This window comes from Lissotriton vulgaris, chromosome 11, assembly GCF_964263255.1.
Source record: "Lissotriton vulgaris chromosome 11, aLisVul1.2, whole genome shotgun sequence".
NCBI classification, from domain to species: Eukaryota; Metazoa; Chordata; class Amphibia; order Caudata; family Salamandridae; genus Lissotriton; species Lissotriton vulgaris.
This window is the reverse complement of record NC_141699.1, coordinates 920743304-920760613: the sequence shown is the minus strand read 5'-3', so window position 1 is coordinate 920760613 and position 17310 is coordinate 920743304. Positions and strand designations below refer to the sequence as shown.

At 41.1% G+C, this 17310-nt stretch overlaps 1 protein-coding gene across 1 annotated transcript in view; it reads left to right on the top strand.

The window, feature by feature from the left end:
- Positions 1-17310, top strand: part of PLSCR5 (phospholipid scramblase family member 5) — a 284029-nt gene that overhangs the window by 195356 nt on the left and 71363 nt on the right. Inside the window, exons 4-5 of the mRNA XM_086944892.1 lie at positions 1931-2151; positions 4944-5105. Coding sequence (XP_086801018.1) covers positions 1931-2151; positions 4944-5105 — 383 coding nt within the window. The remainder of the gene's footprint in view (positions 1-1930; positions 2152-4943; positions 5106-17310) is intronic.

Sequence of the window (17310 nt, the reverse complement as noted above, 5' to 3'; positions counted from 1 at the left end):
CCATAAATTGAATTCGGGTACCTTCTTTCACCCCACAGACAGATTCATTGCGCCCTGATGAGATTCCGGGAAACCACTACCTGGAATCGAAACGCGTCGGCCAGTTAGCAAATAATTATTGTGATCTGTTCCCTCAGACCAGCTTTTGTTGGTTGTAAAAAGAGTTACAAACTGTCTTTGCTTCATTGCTAATTTCTTTTCTTTTTTCTCACCTGTTTTGGGCACTAAACCCATTTCCTATTTTGTGTAAATTCACTGTTTTATACTGCACATGCTTAAATTATTCTGTTTGTTTTTTGAAATCATTTGGTCATGTATGCTTGAATGTTTTTTATTAGATCACAATTCATTTTCTTAATGACTAGTTCATTAATTTTGGTGTAAATATGTATTGTTGATAACTGTCTTTGTGTGTTTTCTCATTCATGATTTTTCGACAAAATTTAATTAACTGATAAAAAACGTTGGTATAAATAAAAATACCCAGTTGATTACGACAACTTGCGTGGTCAACTCTCCTTAAGTGTGGATTCTAACGTAGGTGGTGAGGCACTCTTTTGTGTGTTTGATTATAGAAGGCCCTGCCTCCTCACCTGTCCATCCGGGCCTGGCTCCCTCCTTGTTTCCTAGTATAACAAAGTACAGCCATAGGGCTGCCCTTGCTGTTCCTGCCCACAAGAATCTACTGCCCACTTCTTTTTTGCTTGCATAGCATACACCAAACCCAGGAGCGGATGACTTTTTCCTGTCTACAGAAAACTGGGTACCTGAGACTTCCGAGCGACTCTGCGCATACTAAAACCTGATGCAAGACATCTGTTTGTGTGCGCAACTGCAAAATATTTGTGACATGCATGGGCAATCAGAAGAAGGGTGTTGACTTCTTCTCAGCGCAGGCCGGTGAGCAGCGTACACGTTTAATACTTTAGTAAATATAATTGTTACACAGAACAGCAAACTTAAAAATTAGAAGTACTATTTCTTACTCTTTTTATATGTTAGTATGAAATGTGGTTTTAATATTTTTATTATATTGACATGAGACTGACATTTTTAGCACTTGCCTTTTTAAATATCGGCTCTTTGCCAGATTTTGCACACTTATGTTGCATGTGGACACAAACCCGTGATGGAAAATGACTTGCACAACTGAAGAATGTATTTAGCAGCAGTCAAGGCATCTGCATCAGACTCTGGTTCATGCCAAATCTGTAATCGCAAAGTTTACCTGCATCTTAGCAATGGGACGTTGTTAAATTAGCACTTCAACTCTCTTTGTGGGATGGTATTTGTGATGATCACTATGGACTGTTGCATTGGCGAATATAATCGATGTCATCAACATGTCTTTATTTCTGAAATGGAACTTTGTACAGTTTGCATATCTATCCTCCTAGCTGGTATGAATTCATGATGATAATTGAGACCCACATAGTATCTGTTGGTCCTAATTTCTGTTTTCTTAACCCCTGCTAGCTTCATTTTTATACTTATGATATTTTTAGACTGCAGTGTTTTTATCATCAACATGCAATGTCCTATTTATTTTGATATGCACGTAACTTATCCTTTTATCCCTTGTGTCTCTTATGGTATTCCTACCGAAATAAAGACTTTCTTGATTGATTGACTTAACATTGCCCTATTTGTTGTTTACCTGTACCACAGGTTTTAAGCATGTTTTACATTGACTGTAAAGTAAAGTTTGATGACCATGAGAACTGACCTACAAAATTATTTCTAAAAACACTAAGCAATATGTTTCTGACTGATATCTTAAAATTACGAAATAAAGGCAATATTTTCAGGAGAATGCATGTGAGGTAAAGTAAATACTAGCCGCTTATCAGAAACTCTTGTTTTATGCTAAGCATCGATGGGTGAAGTGAAAAAAACTTTGTTCTTGTCTTGCTCAATTTTGTTTTATCAGTATTACTTGGAACTGAAACCAGCAATAAATATGAGATCAAGAACAACCTGGGACAGAGAGTTTACTTTGTCATTGAGGAGAATGCCTTCTTTGATCGAACTTTCTGTGGACCCATACGATCATTTACTATGAGAATTGCTGATAACAAAGGCCAGGAGGTCATCCATGTCATTCGCCCCTTACGATGTAACAGTTGCTGGTGCCCTTGTTATCTACAAGAGGTCAGTAAATATGGTATACATATTACTTATATCTTCTCTGTTTCCCTAGGAGGAATTTATCTTACATTCTGAGAGCTTTCACATACTTAGGGTAGTAATGGCCCTTAACTAAAGACTCCCCAATTTCCATGGTGTCTATGTGTAATTCAGAGTTGTAATCCTGACACGTGTTTGACATTTCATGAGAAGATATTTTGTTTCTGTCTGAAAGTGAAGTAGAACAAAAGTGTAACAGAAAGGCATGGAGTTCTCTTTTTTCATAATAAATGCAGTTCAGTACTAGGCGTCGGTGGAAAAGCTTGCTCTGTCAGTGGAGTTTGCATAGCTTTGACACTCTGTGTTTTGCTTGGAGCATGGAGTTCGGCAAAAACCCTGCTAAATTCAGGGCGTGACAGAGTTTACCGGCCCCACCCATAATCTAATGAATGATGACCCTGTGCAGCGAACACCCCAGAGCTGTCTGCATTGAAAAATGTGGCTGCAACAGCCCGCTCCACTACAGTGACGGGTGCATCACAGCTGTGTGCTTGTTTGATAGCTTTAAAATCTTTAAAACTATCAACCAAGCACAGAGCGGTAGTGTACAAATCTCTGGGATGCCACGAGACCAAGGCCCTACTGTTGTGCCAAAATGTTCTTTATGGGAGGGCACAAGAGCGACCACATGCTGGTTCTGCCCCTCATGTTGTTTACGAGACACAAAGATTCCACTTTGTTTTTAAAGTGAATTGTGTATTCTTTGCCTTATTGTGTGAACTGGGTTCTTTTTTGAGTTTTTTTCTCCTGTGTGTTGGGCTTGAGCAAGGAAGTTGCTGTGATCTTCCTGAAGCACTCTGTGCTACTGTAGGCTGTACAGTGGGATCTTTGTGTCTCCTAATAACTCTCTGGAGTCTGTGGGACTGCAAATGGAATGGCCTTACCTCACTCTGTACAATGCTAGATGCAACACTTTGGTTCATAATAAGTGCAGGTGAGATTTTTTTCAGATTAGTGTTTGCATCCTTAATATGTGTTAAAGGTGGTATTAACCTTGTGATTTTGGCTACATCCTTTGTGAAGTTCAGCAGAATGGCATCAATGAATGATGATAGAGAATGAAAGGGAGAAAAAAGAGATTAGGAGAAAACAGATTTGGGGAGAATGCAAAAATAGTTTGTTGCTAATGTTTCTATCATATTTTACCAAAATATTATGGGGCTGATTTATAATTTGTTGGGCGGAGGAAAAAGGCTGTTAGGGCGACAGGGAAAATTACTCCATCACACTAACAGAGTCTCTGCCTGCCAAATTTAGAAAGACTGCCAACCTGGAAGTAATTTCTAAAGCGGTATCAGGAACCAACATTACAAAAGTTGCATTCAATGCTTCGGTAAGTTTGATTCACAGATCTATCAACCTTATGGAGTTATCCATCAAACTTCAGGTTTTTCTTTATGAAAAGAAAAAAAATGCCCCCCTCACCCTGATTTAACATGGTGAGAGGAGCTTTAGACCTCTATGTCTGCCCATATAAACTAGGCAGACGCACATAGAGGCTAACCTCCAATGACCTTTACTCCGTCAGGCTGTCAGAGGGGTATTGCCATGGTGGAGACTGAGTAGTCTCTGCCATGGTTAAAACAGAGGTCTGGCCGCATATAAATCGGTTGGCCGGACTATTATGTTGAAGGTAGGGATACTCTGTTGCAATGGAAATGAAGTATTCTTACGTCCAACATATAAATCAGCCCCATCTCCTTTTCTACTGTTTTTGTAGCTGGGCAGGCGTTTTGTAGATAAAAGTAGAGGCAGGCCAAGTCTAGATTTCTTTTCAGGTTAAGCATGAAATACACAGTAGAAAGCATCTATAACAGAGAGGTGGGGGCAAGAAAAGTATGTGCCTTTAGAAAAGTCTGATGATTTCGCATTAAATATGGTATTCTTTGGCCTCTCAAAGACCATTCACTGAGCATAACTCAGAGGATTGTTAAAAGTTTGGAAGAGGGCTAGCAGGAGCACAGCCTATTTCCAGTGGTGCTCCTGCTCTGACAAACTCATAATACCCAAGCTGTTTGAGTCAGGGTAAGCTCTGGGTTGATATCAGCTGATGCCACGGCATACACACTTGACCCATCTAACACTGGGTCCACAAATCTCAGTGAGGTTTACCCCTCCCTTTAAGCATGTGAATGTCAATCATTTCCTTACCCAAGACCACCATGCAGAGTGTGGAGGTCCATGAGTAGCGAAAATGCAAATCTCCCCATCCATGATAAGGGAGGAACTTCCCTCCAAACTAGGGTCTTTGTTCTTTTTAGGTCGAGCCCTGAGCCAGCGTGCAAGCACTGCTCTGGTGTTGATCTGTGGTAGTTGACTACGTGAAGGAAGCCCCACCCACTCCCCGCCCACTTTTTCATTGGATTGTGTCTTTATCCTTTCTAAATGCTGCCTTCTGATGCTGCTAGTCCCTCCTTATGAGGACCATGTCGTCATTTGTATCCTTTCATGGCTACTGGCCCCTTTTCTTCGTGTTTCATTGGCACTATTTTGTTCCTGTGCCCCCATCCCGCTATCCTTTTCTTCTCTCCCGCCCCCCCACTCGAGTAAATGCGAGTCCTATTGCATTGCAAATTCTTGTTGTTTTCTGCAAACACCAAAGAGGGCAACCCCCTGCCAATGGATTAGGTGCAGTGCGTTCAGTGAAGCCAATGTCAATTGCTATGTGTTATGATTTCATTAGAGTATTTAATGTTCTTGGCAATTGATTTCAATTTTCTAAGGACTGAATTATGTTATTGGGATTTTTCTGACAGCTAGAAGTGCAAGCCCCTCCTGGTTCAACTGTTGGCTTCATTATTCAAAATTGGAACCCCTATCAGCCAAAATTCACAATTCAAAATGAAAGAAAGGAAGATGTCTTAAGAATTATTGGCCCCTGTGCAACATGTGGCTGCTTTGGCGATGTCGACTTTGAGGTATGTTTGTACAGATGAAGATTCATTCATTCATTTCCAATTAAACATAATAATTGTATTCTATCCCATACATTTAACCACAAGCTTTATTTTTTATAATACATTTTATTATAGCTCATACCGTAAACCACAGGCTTTTTTTAATAGTTCATTTTATTACAGTCCTTAAAATTAACCATGGTTTATTTTTTATATTTTGAGTTGAGTGACATTTATTTTCAAACATTTCAAAATGTTCTCAAATAGTTCCATCTCCATTAAAATTACGTAATCATTTAATGGTATCTAAATGGTATGTTTATCACTTAAGATGCTGTCAAAAATAAATTCACAATTTGTTGATGAGACTAAAGTATTACAAAAACGTCACTCAATGATCAAAGCTGTATAAGAAAAATATGGCCCAGTCATGGAAAGTATCCTATCTGAGTAAAGAAAATTGTTTATTCGCCTGTGGCCGCCTTGTTACATGTGAACATTTCAACATTGTGTCTGTATCATTGTTAATACTGTTCTGGAAGCTGTCCTAACTGTTAAAATAGGTATTCATTTTACTTTAGTTTACTATACCACTTTTTGTAGAGATGAAATTGTGCAGGAGCCATTGGCAAATTCTTTTCCTTTAGTACTATGCGGCCCAATATGAGTTTGGTGGTCCTACAGTGGTCAAACCAGTGGTGCAACTGCCTAACATATTAGGACTTCAATACGGATCTGGGGGGTGGTCGTGTGGCAGTCTGACAGTGGGAGTGTGTTAGGCAACATAGAAAAGCCTGACATGCAGATTGCCGCTCCCAGAGCACTGACTACACTTTCCTGCATGGTGTGGCACATATGCCACACCATGCAGGAACTGGGGGTGCAAATCCAGGGGGGCACTACCTTTCCCCCCCACATGCAAACCCTGGGCTCTAAGGTGGCAGGGGGCCCCTTAATTGCCTCCATGCCACCCTTTCCATTGTGGGATCACTATCACGAAATGGTGGTGGTAAGACAACTTGAAATATGCTAAGTGGTGCCGCTGTAGCACCGCCAGCATATTTCTACCTTTTAGCACTGCACGAATGCCACTGGGTTCTAGATCCCTGGTGGTCACTGCAGTCCTGTGGCGGTCCAACCACTACAGTGTTAATAATGCTGGCGGTCCCACAGTGCGGCGGTGGTCAGACTGGCACCACAGATTTCATGGTCCTATGGACCGCCAACCTCGTAATCAGGCCCTACGTCTACCAGTCTAGATTAATGCAGGATCAATGTTATGACATAGTTCGGCCATGAAAGATAACCCTGGGCGTAGTTGCGCTACGCGTAGCTATGCGAAGTGTACTTCGCAAGCTACACATAGCTACGCAAACTGCGTAGTGCGGTAGGGAAAATGCTGTTCGCACAGTGACAGGTGCTTGTCCGCACTGTGCAGTCATTGCAAACCACATCTTGCACAGTGCAAGCAGTCGTTTTCTGGCGCTCGAGTAGATTTTTACTCGAGCGGCAGCTTTCTCAACACAGACTGGTAGTTTCTCATCACGAGCAGTCGCGGACCTCCCCGCGTTGAGGATCTCACCGTGAGGTTTATTTTCCAGGCTCGCGATCAGCAACTTGATGTTGCTGTTCGTGAACGAGGAAAACGTCTTGCTGGGATGTTATTTTGCTCTCTCGCAGTCGCCAACTTGACGTTGAGGATCACGAGCAAGCAAAAAATGCCCGCCACGCTACACGTTTTTGCACTGTGCTACGTGCAATTCTCGTAGCACATAGTTGCGCAAACTACGCACGCTCTGCGAGCGTAGCGTAGTCCTACGCCTAGGGTTCATTAAAGACAGTGTTGTATGGGTCTGTACACCTTTATTGAAACTCAGTAGATCATTTTTCAGAGTAATTTTTCACAGTTTAGGAATCTGCAGACAAATTGCTTCTTGAGCTCTTGGCTTACCCTCCTATTTCTATCTCTGAGTCAATCTTAGATCCTTAGGGAAATCTGCCCTGTCAGAAAAACATATAACTCTGCAGAAAGCTCCTTCAGTAAAGAGGGTGAAACATGTTGAAATATGCTGCACAAGATCCCATTTTTAGGTCGAGCTGACGTTAGCATTCATGCGAAGCATGAATGCTGTCAGCAAGACAACTAATGCTATCCGTATTTGGGAAAGTGGACACCAAAGTGTCACGAGCTTTCCCAGTGTCGGATTTCACCGCGGGAGCGAGCGCGCTTGCGCAGACCACAGGGCTTGCGGGCACCGTCAATGTGCCCCGACGCCCCCCCTCACCGGCTCCTCTTGTCCTGTCCCTCCGTGTCAGACCAGACTCCGCAGCCCGCTCCGTTGTTTCTCCGCCCCTTCAGTGCGTGTCACGCCTCTCCTTTCTCCCGGCCGGAAATCCCTTTTGCGTGTCAGGCCTCGTTTTCGAAACTGAACTGTCGCGCAGCAGTGTATATAATATCGGCAGTCGTTCTGTGCACTTGGTATTGCGGTCCTCGGCATTTGCAACCTTACACCCTATTATGTGCCTGTTATGGTCGCTCATTATATGTGTATGTGTTACACATATTGTAAAAAGGTTCCTATATACATGTACGCGGCATTTGGGCAGGCCGTATTTCTGGGTTGCACGCTTAAGACAAAAACATTTTGATGAACAGAGAGATGGTGAACTTATTAGTGAAAACGGGTGTGCACTTGGACAACCCCTTGTTGAACTCACTGTATGTATTTACTGCCCTCCTTCCAAGTTGCGCCCATTGAGGAGTGTTAAAAAGAGATTACTATGGAGGAAGTCACATGTGCGATGGCAAACTCAACAACTCGTCCCAGGAGAAGAAAACATCATGACAGATAGTTTTTCGGATCGGACTTTGTAGGAATATTCACGCATCAACACATGCTTTTTATTGACACATAGTCATACGGGTTGAATTCTATGTCTTAGGAAGTCAGCATCATAAATTGGTTTTAATCGACGTGTTTGTTAACATCAGCGGGTAGGCGGGGTATTTGAATATTTGAGAGGTACCTGGACAGGGCGATGTAACAGGAAGTGGGTCAACGTAAATGTCAGTTACTGGTTATTATTAGATCTGGGTCAATTAGGCATCTATAGTAGTGCCTTATGGGACTTGGAGTAGTGATGGTTGGGAGATTATGAGACTACGCGATAGGATTGGCCATTGTTGAAGGGGTGGAGTCACGTTATATAAATTGAAAGGGAAACAGCAGGAAGGAGTTGATATTCTGTACTGAAAGGAATACTTGGAGAAGGAGATTATGCTCCAACATGAAGAAGGTATGGGGATGCTTTTGCAGTTCTGTAGATGGGTACGGGTGAATGTTAAGTAGCTTTTCTATCTAGGAGATGGGGAAACCTAATTGTGGGGTTTAAATATGGGTAGGGACATCGAATACGTGAGAGGAATGTGGTTTGGGATAGGCTGCTTTGGGTACATTTTTCTGCGCGTTGTGGCGCATTTAGAGGGAAAACGTTTATTATTGCCACAAAAACGGAGACAGGAATGGTTTAATGCATGGTAGTTTTTGATGCATAGAGGTCTGAACACGTAAACTAATGTCAAATATCTTAAATTTGTAGGGAACCCCTAAAGAAGGGCAATAAAGAGGCCGAAATGCATTGGCTAAAGAAATGAACTACTGAGGATGTTTTTTGCATTCGTCATGCGTTAGAAAAAGTCCCGGATCGGCGTATCTGCACACTAGAAACAGTTGAATGCACACTAGAAACAGTTGAATGCACAAGGGCCCCACATATGACAGGATGAAAAATGATGAGCCATATAAACTTTTGGATTACATGGAATACATTTGTGGAAAAGCGGAGAAAGTTGTGGTAACTAATGATGGAACAAGCTGTGCATCTGGTGGTGGAGTGCAATTTCTCCCCAGCTCATGTTTTCAAAGCATGTGAATGGCATATTGTCAGAGATTGGTCGTGATGGTCTATGGAGTGCCCCAGACCAGACCAGGCTGGCGTTACTCACAAAGCACTCATCAAGACCACATATTGACAACATAGAGACAATTTTTTTCACACACATCCAAGCCATGATCCGTTAACAGATGCCTTTCTTACAGTTAAAGACTCCTTTAAACCAAAGGCCTTTCTGGACTAAATAGAGCCTCCCCTTGCCCTGCGACTGTTCTTGTAATTCTAGTATGGAACCAAGTCTCTCCAGACATTTACTGCTAAGTGGGAGTACACATCATGGGTTAATGAGTTAAAGAGCCCATCATGTGGGGACCAAAAAGAAACTATTGAGCACATTATGTTATTCTGTCCAACCTATTTGAATTCCGGGAGGTGTTGGATATTCCCGCTCTGTTGAAATGCGGGAGTAAGGGAACATAAGATAGCAATCAGGATTCTGAGACACATTATAAGCAGATTGATAGTTTTTGCTCTCTCTCGTTATCTGATGTGTATGTGGAAAGCAAGGCACAAGATCAGTACTTTCCAGGGAAACCTGAAAAGCGGTAATCTGTTTGCATGTATACTAACAGATGGAGAATAAGATGCGCAATACTTATTTGTAGAATATAGGTACCTTTTTACAGTATTTATATATCTTAACCTTTATTTCCTGATCATTCTTTTTATTGTGTATAACCTATTTATAGTTCCATGCCCAGTTCAGAATGTCACATACCGGCTCTTTTATTTATTTTTTCATTTATTTTTTGATGTTTTGCTCAAAGCATCCATTTTGCTGGTGCCCACCTAAAAGCAAAGAGTTATGGGCTCTTCTAAGATTCACATTATTGTACTTTTAAATGATATTCCTTAAAATGGTTTTATTGTTGTCTTTTATCTTCTGTGCTTTTATGGCTTATAGCCAAAATAAAGTTACTGATTGATTGATTGAAAACAGGGAGTTACAGTGTCTAACTCTGATTATTTAAACTCTTCACGCTTCAGATTCCTCAAACATTTTTTACAAAAATAATAATTCCAAAATGTAGTTAACCTAAATCTTGGCCTTACAAAAACACAGTGTACAGAAATATTTAATTCATTAATCCAGCCAGGCTTACTTTCCAACAGTTTTTCGGAATTACTGTTCTAACTTGAGCCCTGGCAGGGCTGGGTGTTGCTAGGGACCAAAGGTGTAGATCTGTTTTTGCAGGGAGATATTATTCAAGGACAATGCTTTTGTAGTTTGGCTACGTCTTTACCAAATATACTTCTACAGTCTATGATTTTACAAACATGTTACTACTCAATTTCTGTCTCTTCAGTGGGGGCAGAAAAATGACCGTACATACCACCCCTCGTGGGAGATTTAGTGCCTCATAACACCCCGTGTTTGAGGGTCCATCACCTGCAGATGTGTTGGGCCAGGGAAGGAGACCCTTCTCCCTATTCTCTGCCATCAACTTGGTGTTCATGCAAATGGGAAAGTATATGCAAAGCAGCAGGGCTCATGTCATTTAAATCAGTGCATTAATGAACTACTGTTTTTAGGTCTTGACTTACTGTCTGGTCGACTATTGTTTTTCCAAAACATTTGTGTGAGATATTGATAATTGAAGGTTTTTTCATCATCGAGCTTCATTCATTGGTCTTTTAAATTGCCTTTAATATTTTGCTTCCACCAACCACAGCATACATCATGTGACAGTGGGTCAGCCTACTTAACCCATTGGCTCCTCCCACTTTGAGTGACTGCACATTTTTCACCTCCCTCGCAGCCCCCCCTCCACGCCACTGTTTATATTTAACTATGGCGGGCCATGCACTGCCCTTCCCCTGCTATCATCTCCCACAGCATGCCCCTGTTTATTGTTTACGGCGGCTAGTAGTGCTGTTAATGGGACAGTCCCAGCAGTTTATGGCACTGCGTGAAAGCTTGCACGGTGCTTTGATAAATCACGTAAATACAAAACATGTTGCATTACAAATGCTATAGGTGTCACATTTGCAAAAGGTAAAAGTATTGGCATTGTAAATGACAAAGCTATTAATTTGGCTATTCTCAAAACCAACACATAAATAAAAAAAATGTCATTTACAATACCAATAGCTCAAACTTTCCTAATGCGAGACCTATTGCATTGCAAATGCTTGTTTCCTATTGTGCACATAATGAAAATAAGCTAATGGAGTTTTTGTCACAACTATCCAAGGACACTACAATAGTTAAAAGATAATTAAGATATACAAAAGAAAAATATCATTTACCTGCGTTTTCCCCAAATTCGTACATTAAAGTTAGAAATCGGATATATTTAGCTGCAAGATCTTTATAAAATGGTTCGAGCAAATTAGACTTTGATATGGTGACCGCCTTCTGACTGCTGGACAGCTCTTGGCCCAATCGAATATTAGTAGTCAATTTGAGTTCCGCTTGTCGTAGCGCGCCCAGTCTGTCTTTGATCTGCTGCTGTGCTTGTTTCCACCGGTGGGAAGCAAAGCTTTTAGTTTCTCCACGCAAAGCAGCTTTGAATGTGTCCCAGACCACACAGTCAGGGGCGCTCCCCCTATTAATGTCCATGAATTCTGGAATACACACAGCCATGTGTTCCTGATATTGCTGATCTAAAAGCAACTTCCTCTCAAAGGTCCATGATCTGACCTGTTTAGTAGGGCGATCCCATAAAGATCAATAATTATAGGATTGTGGTCGGATATGGTCTTAGGAACAACCTCAATTCTAGCAGACCCAGCGCTTTGGTCGGACAGAAATACATAATCAAAGCTAACCATTTTATTGTGTGGAATAGAATAAAATGTGTGTCCATCCATATTTTGATGATGATAATGCCACACACCTGTCAGACCATGTTCCAGGAGAAGAGTCTGGAGAGCCTTAAATACTCGAGGCTTCCAGCCCACATACCCACAATATGTTAACAAATTAATTTGGCTGGGTAAATTATTATTGAAGTCACCACAGAATAACATTGGATGGGGCCACCCCACTAATTCCAGATTTAAATTCCTAAGGACTTGAGGGTCATCCAAATTAGGAGCATAAATTGAACAAATCGAAAGAAGATGCCTATTTACCAATATTTCAACGATAACCCACCTTCCAAAGTTGTCTTCTTACCCCAGTCTTTAACAAAATAGCAACACCCCTAATCGTATATGTTTGGCGGGAGCAAGCGACTAGCTCATACCCAGGGAGTCTTAAACACCCTCGATTACTCCACGGGATATGAGTCTCCTGTAGACATATTAAGTCAACCTGCATAATTTGGAGAATTTTGCAAAAGATCCTTCGTTTTTGGCATCATTTAACCCACAGATATTCCATGTAGCACAGCGCAGCCTATCCCCCCATTCAGAAATAACATAGACCTGCAGCCTCCAAGACCCAATTTACTAATACAGCTAATATTAAATTTTCTGAACCTGAATTCACAAAGTATTTCAGTCAATACAAAAAAGGACATGCTTCCTAAACTCAAGCATGATTCTGGCAACAAAGACAGTCTCAGTCGGAAATTTCTCTTAAGGCTGGAAAATACGGTACAAAATTAATCTTGGAATCAATTCAATGTCATGGCTTGGCAGTTCGGGCTGGACTGTTCCCATGAGGCACAGGGTCAGACTGATTTGCATATGGCCATGTCTGAACTGGGGTGGTAGAGTGGGCTAAAGAACGGTGATGGATTAAACCCAGATCTGTTGACTGGGTGTGAGTGTTTGATTGGTTCAGATGCTCCGTCCATCACCCCCTTTTGTACCACTCATTAATATATGCATGGATTTTGGCTTAGATGAAACAAGTGATGTGATTAATACCTCCACAAAATGGTCTAGAGAGGGAACAGGTATCTTGGAAGGTTGTGATTGGTTAAGAAACAGGTATAAATAAGGTGGCACAGATAACTTGAAAGCTAGGCATAAACTCATAGGATATTCGAACCAGGAAATAGAAAGAATGAAAGTCAGTACTGGTAAGGATATCGCCTGGGGTAGCTAGCCTAGACTATTGACATGAGGATACATTGTGGTGTTTTTAAACCCATGGTTTGGTGAAAGTGAGGTCCAATAGTGCGTGGGGCTCAATTGTTATGGGGTTACTAGCTTACTCTTTTCGTAAAGGAATATACGTGACAGATTGATGGAAATTGATCTCTAATTCATTACAAAAGGTATGGGGTTATTGAATTAATATATTTTGTTGTTGAAGAGAATTTTGATGTTAAGGGTATAAAATAGGATACTGAACTAAATCATTTTGTTATAGATAAGATGAGAGCGCAACATGCCATCTAGTGGTACAAAATTGTATTGTTGCGGGGATTCTGCTTATACACAGAACTGTGCACAGAGACCCAGGATCTCAGTGAATTGTAGTGTACCAAAAAACTCCTCAGTACCTAGAACTCCTAACCGACTAGCATCAGAGTCTCATTAGCTCTCTGTCCTAAAGCGAAGCTACCAATGATTAGACAACCCGGAACATGCGACTTCAGGTACTCTCAGGAATGGTGGGAATCAAGAACACTCTTTTGTTTGTTATTCTCATACCAGTCCACAATGTGAGTAAATAGAGACACGGAAAAGTTAAAAAAAAATTATTTTAACGACGTGCTCTAAGATGCAGTATTTTTGCTAACATAAGCAGGCATATGATTAAAAATAATACGATCAGCATTGTTACAATACCATAAAACACAAAGGGAGCAATCATATTATAATGATAGTGGAAACAGGTCCTATAGTGCCTTTTGTACCACCCTCCCCAGCTAGGAACTAGGGGCATATTATCAAGAAGGGCGTTAAAATTACCGCGGCTTTAGCTGCAGGATACTGCCGCTAAAGAGGCGATATTGGAGTTGATAATATGCCCTTGTGAATTCCCATAGAAGCCCATGTTCACACCGGAACATGTGCTCCAAAGGGAATTCACAAGGGCATATTATCAAGCCCATTATCGCAGCTTCGGCTGCAGTTTCCTGCCGCTAAAGAGGTGATTATGTTAACGCCGTACTTGATAATATGCCCCTAGGTTTTATACTAATAGAAGGACTCTTAGGCTTGAATGGGCAACCCCATACCTTCAAGATAAGCAGAAGTGAATCACATCAGGATCAGCAAAGCACTCTCTCTCTGGAAAAGGATTTTCTCCAAGTGCCCTAATCATGCATGCAGTGCAATATTAAAGGCACTAGAATTTCAGTTAGCTGCAGCTGTGTGCATGTTGTGTCTAGAGTGTAGGCCAATCAGCCTGAATAACAGCTTACATTGTTATGGTAACTTTGGAGGCTTTCTGCACATGAGGATTTATGAGACAACAAATGGAGCCAGCACTGGGTGGATGACAGCATTGGGACATTGATCAAGTGAGTGATGCAATTTTCAGGCCGGGGATTTTCACCTGGGAAGAAGGAGGCCAATATAGCTTATGTTCATCCTTAAAAATATATTTTTTAAACAGTGTGTTCTGGAATTGGGACAGAGGGGTTTGGAAGGATATCATAAGATTACCCGAACTCCATATGCAGGCCAAATGTTTCCTAAAAATGGGAACTTTATGGGATGTAAGGCCACTGTCACCTGATCTCCAATACAGGCCAAATGTCTCATAATGATGGGAACTTTGTGGGATGTTAGGCCACTGATGGAATTATCTAATGAATTTGTGAATTTAATTATTTCAAGATTGTTACCTGATCTTTAGGCAGAGGGCACATGTCTGAATAATGGATCACAGGGGGTTGGTAGGCCGTCAGTACAACTTTGGTGATTAATTTGTTTGTATAAAACATCATTGTGATATGTATGTTTTGAATTTTAGGCCCTGATGAAGTCCCACTGGGACGAAATGCATTGGCTGGGCCGAATGGATTAATTCTGTCTAATTGGCATTTTTTAAAAATAAAATTGGATTCAAAGCAACTTGCAAGACTCCTGCATAACATTTATTCATCACATCATGACTACTTGATCTATTGCTGGTGAACAATTTAACCATCTGTTGATTTTGGAACATATAATCCTGTGTAGAATTGAACACTCCTATTCAATTGTTATTTCTTGACTGCAAAACAAGCTACAAAAATGAAATCAGGAATATGAAAAGAAGGCCAAATACCATATTTGATTATATTGTCAAAGACATCAAGAAGTGAAGTAAACTTTTAAAATAAGATAGAAATATAAAGAAAGGAAAAAACATTCACTGTTATATCTTATATCCTGCCATTTAATATTCACTGCAAAAAAGGTTAAACTGACCTTATAGTTAAGCCTTATGATAATATAAAAATTATTTAAAATTAAAAAAATTCAATTCACAGTTATAGATTACCGAGTTAAGTATAACTTGTGTTCCTGCCATGCACTGCGTTTTGATCTCTCATATGACTTCACTTATGACATCTTTAGTGAAGTCATTAATAATATCATTGATGACATTTCAAATTATCATTGATAACATCACTGATGACATCATCCAACCAACTGCAGTTCGAGTTACACTATAAACCTGTTCAGCATTTCAGATATGAAAGTAAACAGTACATGGTGATAGAAAGAAAGAGATGAATACTATAATTTTCCAGGCTTGTTTATGGTGTGGTGCACCCCAGATACAGACACACACAGTGCAACACACTACTTGCGCTTATGAGCCCCTGAAGTAGCAATGCTCATCATGTGGTATTGGGAACTAGGCACAAGGTATATACAATATAAAATCAGAAATGACACCTCCCTGCTTACAGGTTCCGTGGATTAAAGTGGAGAAGGATGTGAGTAGAAGATGGGCTTTGAATGGAGTGAGCAGCTGTCACTCTTCCAGGGAAACGGGGACCATGGGTGAAGGAAGGATCAGCCTATCCCTAGATCAGTAATTACAGTTACTTCTGGGAATGCTGAATCAGTGAGGTTACTGTGGCATTACTGGACTGCATATAAGACTCCAGTGCTGCTGGTTGTGCTGTACACCAACATTAGGAAAGCCTGGATTGTGTGTCTCTGCCCTCGGAAGGAATTCCTTAGGTGGAGGGAGGGTGTTTACATGAATCCACTCATGTATTTTGGCGTATTCCCAGATTTACTAACACTTGTAAACCTGGGAATGTGTCAAAATGCTATACCTTTCCAGGTGAGGCGTAACAAGGAGAAATATGTTTATTTCTCCTCATTTGTTCCTCAATGTACATGTGCTGCATTACGCAGCACACATAGATAGAGGAAACAGCAACAAAGGGTTGTTTTTGTGCCAGAAGGTGCTCACAAAAACAATCCTGGCTGTAAAGCTGACACCCTTGCACTATAGCATAAGGGTGCCCTCGTTGGTGCTAGGCTGCACTCAGGGCACCAGTGCCAGGAGAGAGCAGGAATGCACCATATCTTAGTGGATATGGTGCATTCCTGCCTCCTCACTGTCACAGAATGCTGCGTTGCTTGACTTGTTAATAGATCTGCCCCTGAACTGACGATATTGGCAATAGTCACAGAAAAAGATTGATACCCATATTTACCATGATTGATTGCAGGTGCTCCCTCACCACTAAGCATTAGTTTGAGGTGCAGATCAGGTGTATACAGAAGCATTGATCAGGTTTTCCATTCCATAAAATACATTTTGCATCTAAAAGCTTCTGCAAGCGTAATGCACAGTTGCTTTAAGTAAAGAAATGCAAACTCCCTATAATCTAGATTAAGGGGGTAAGAGCCAGGGGCTATTAGCAGTTGAAACCAGAAGTAAGCATGGGACATACAGAATAACATATAATATTCCTACAAATAATGTAGTTGGCAAGAAGTTACATATTTTACGCAGCTTACATTTGCATGTTTGTGATCCCATTGACATTTATGCTTGAGTGTGTCCCTCAGGTATTAATCTCACAAAAGGCAGCACTAGCTCTTTCCTGTGCTACAAAAAGCCTTTTTTTGCAACGATGGTCACTGACATCATCACCTGACTCTTTCTAAATAGGCAACTATTATATTTATACCCATTACTGTAGCTCTACAGATGTACATGCAGATTTGGGCATCTGCCCTTCTTCAGGTCAGTGCATGGCTTTTTTTAATAAGAAAACATCATGTTACTCACACGTCTTTCCCAGGTTCCAAAGTGTAACTAAACAAGCATTGGCATATCCAATAGGTCTCGCTTTTATATGCTGTACCCTGCACTTTCACAGACACACTCCTCACCATGCACTCACTTGGGCAGAGTATTTTACCTCTGGGTCCTGGAATAGGAGCAAGAACCCAGAAAGATAGTCTGCCT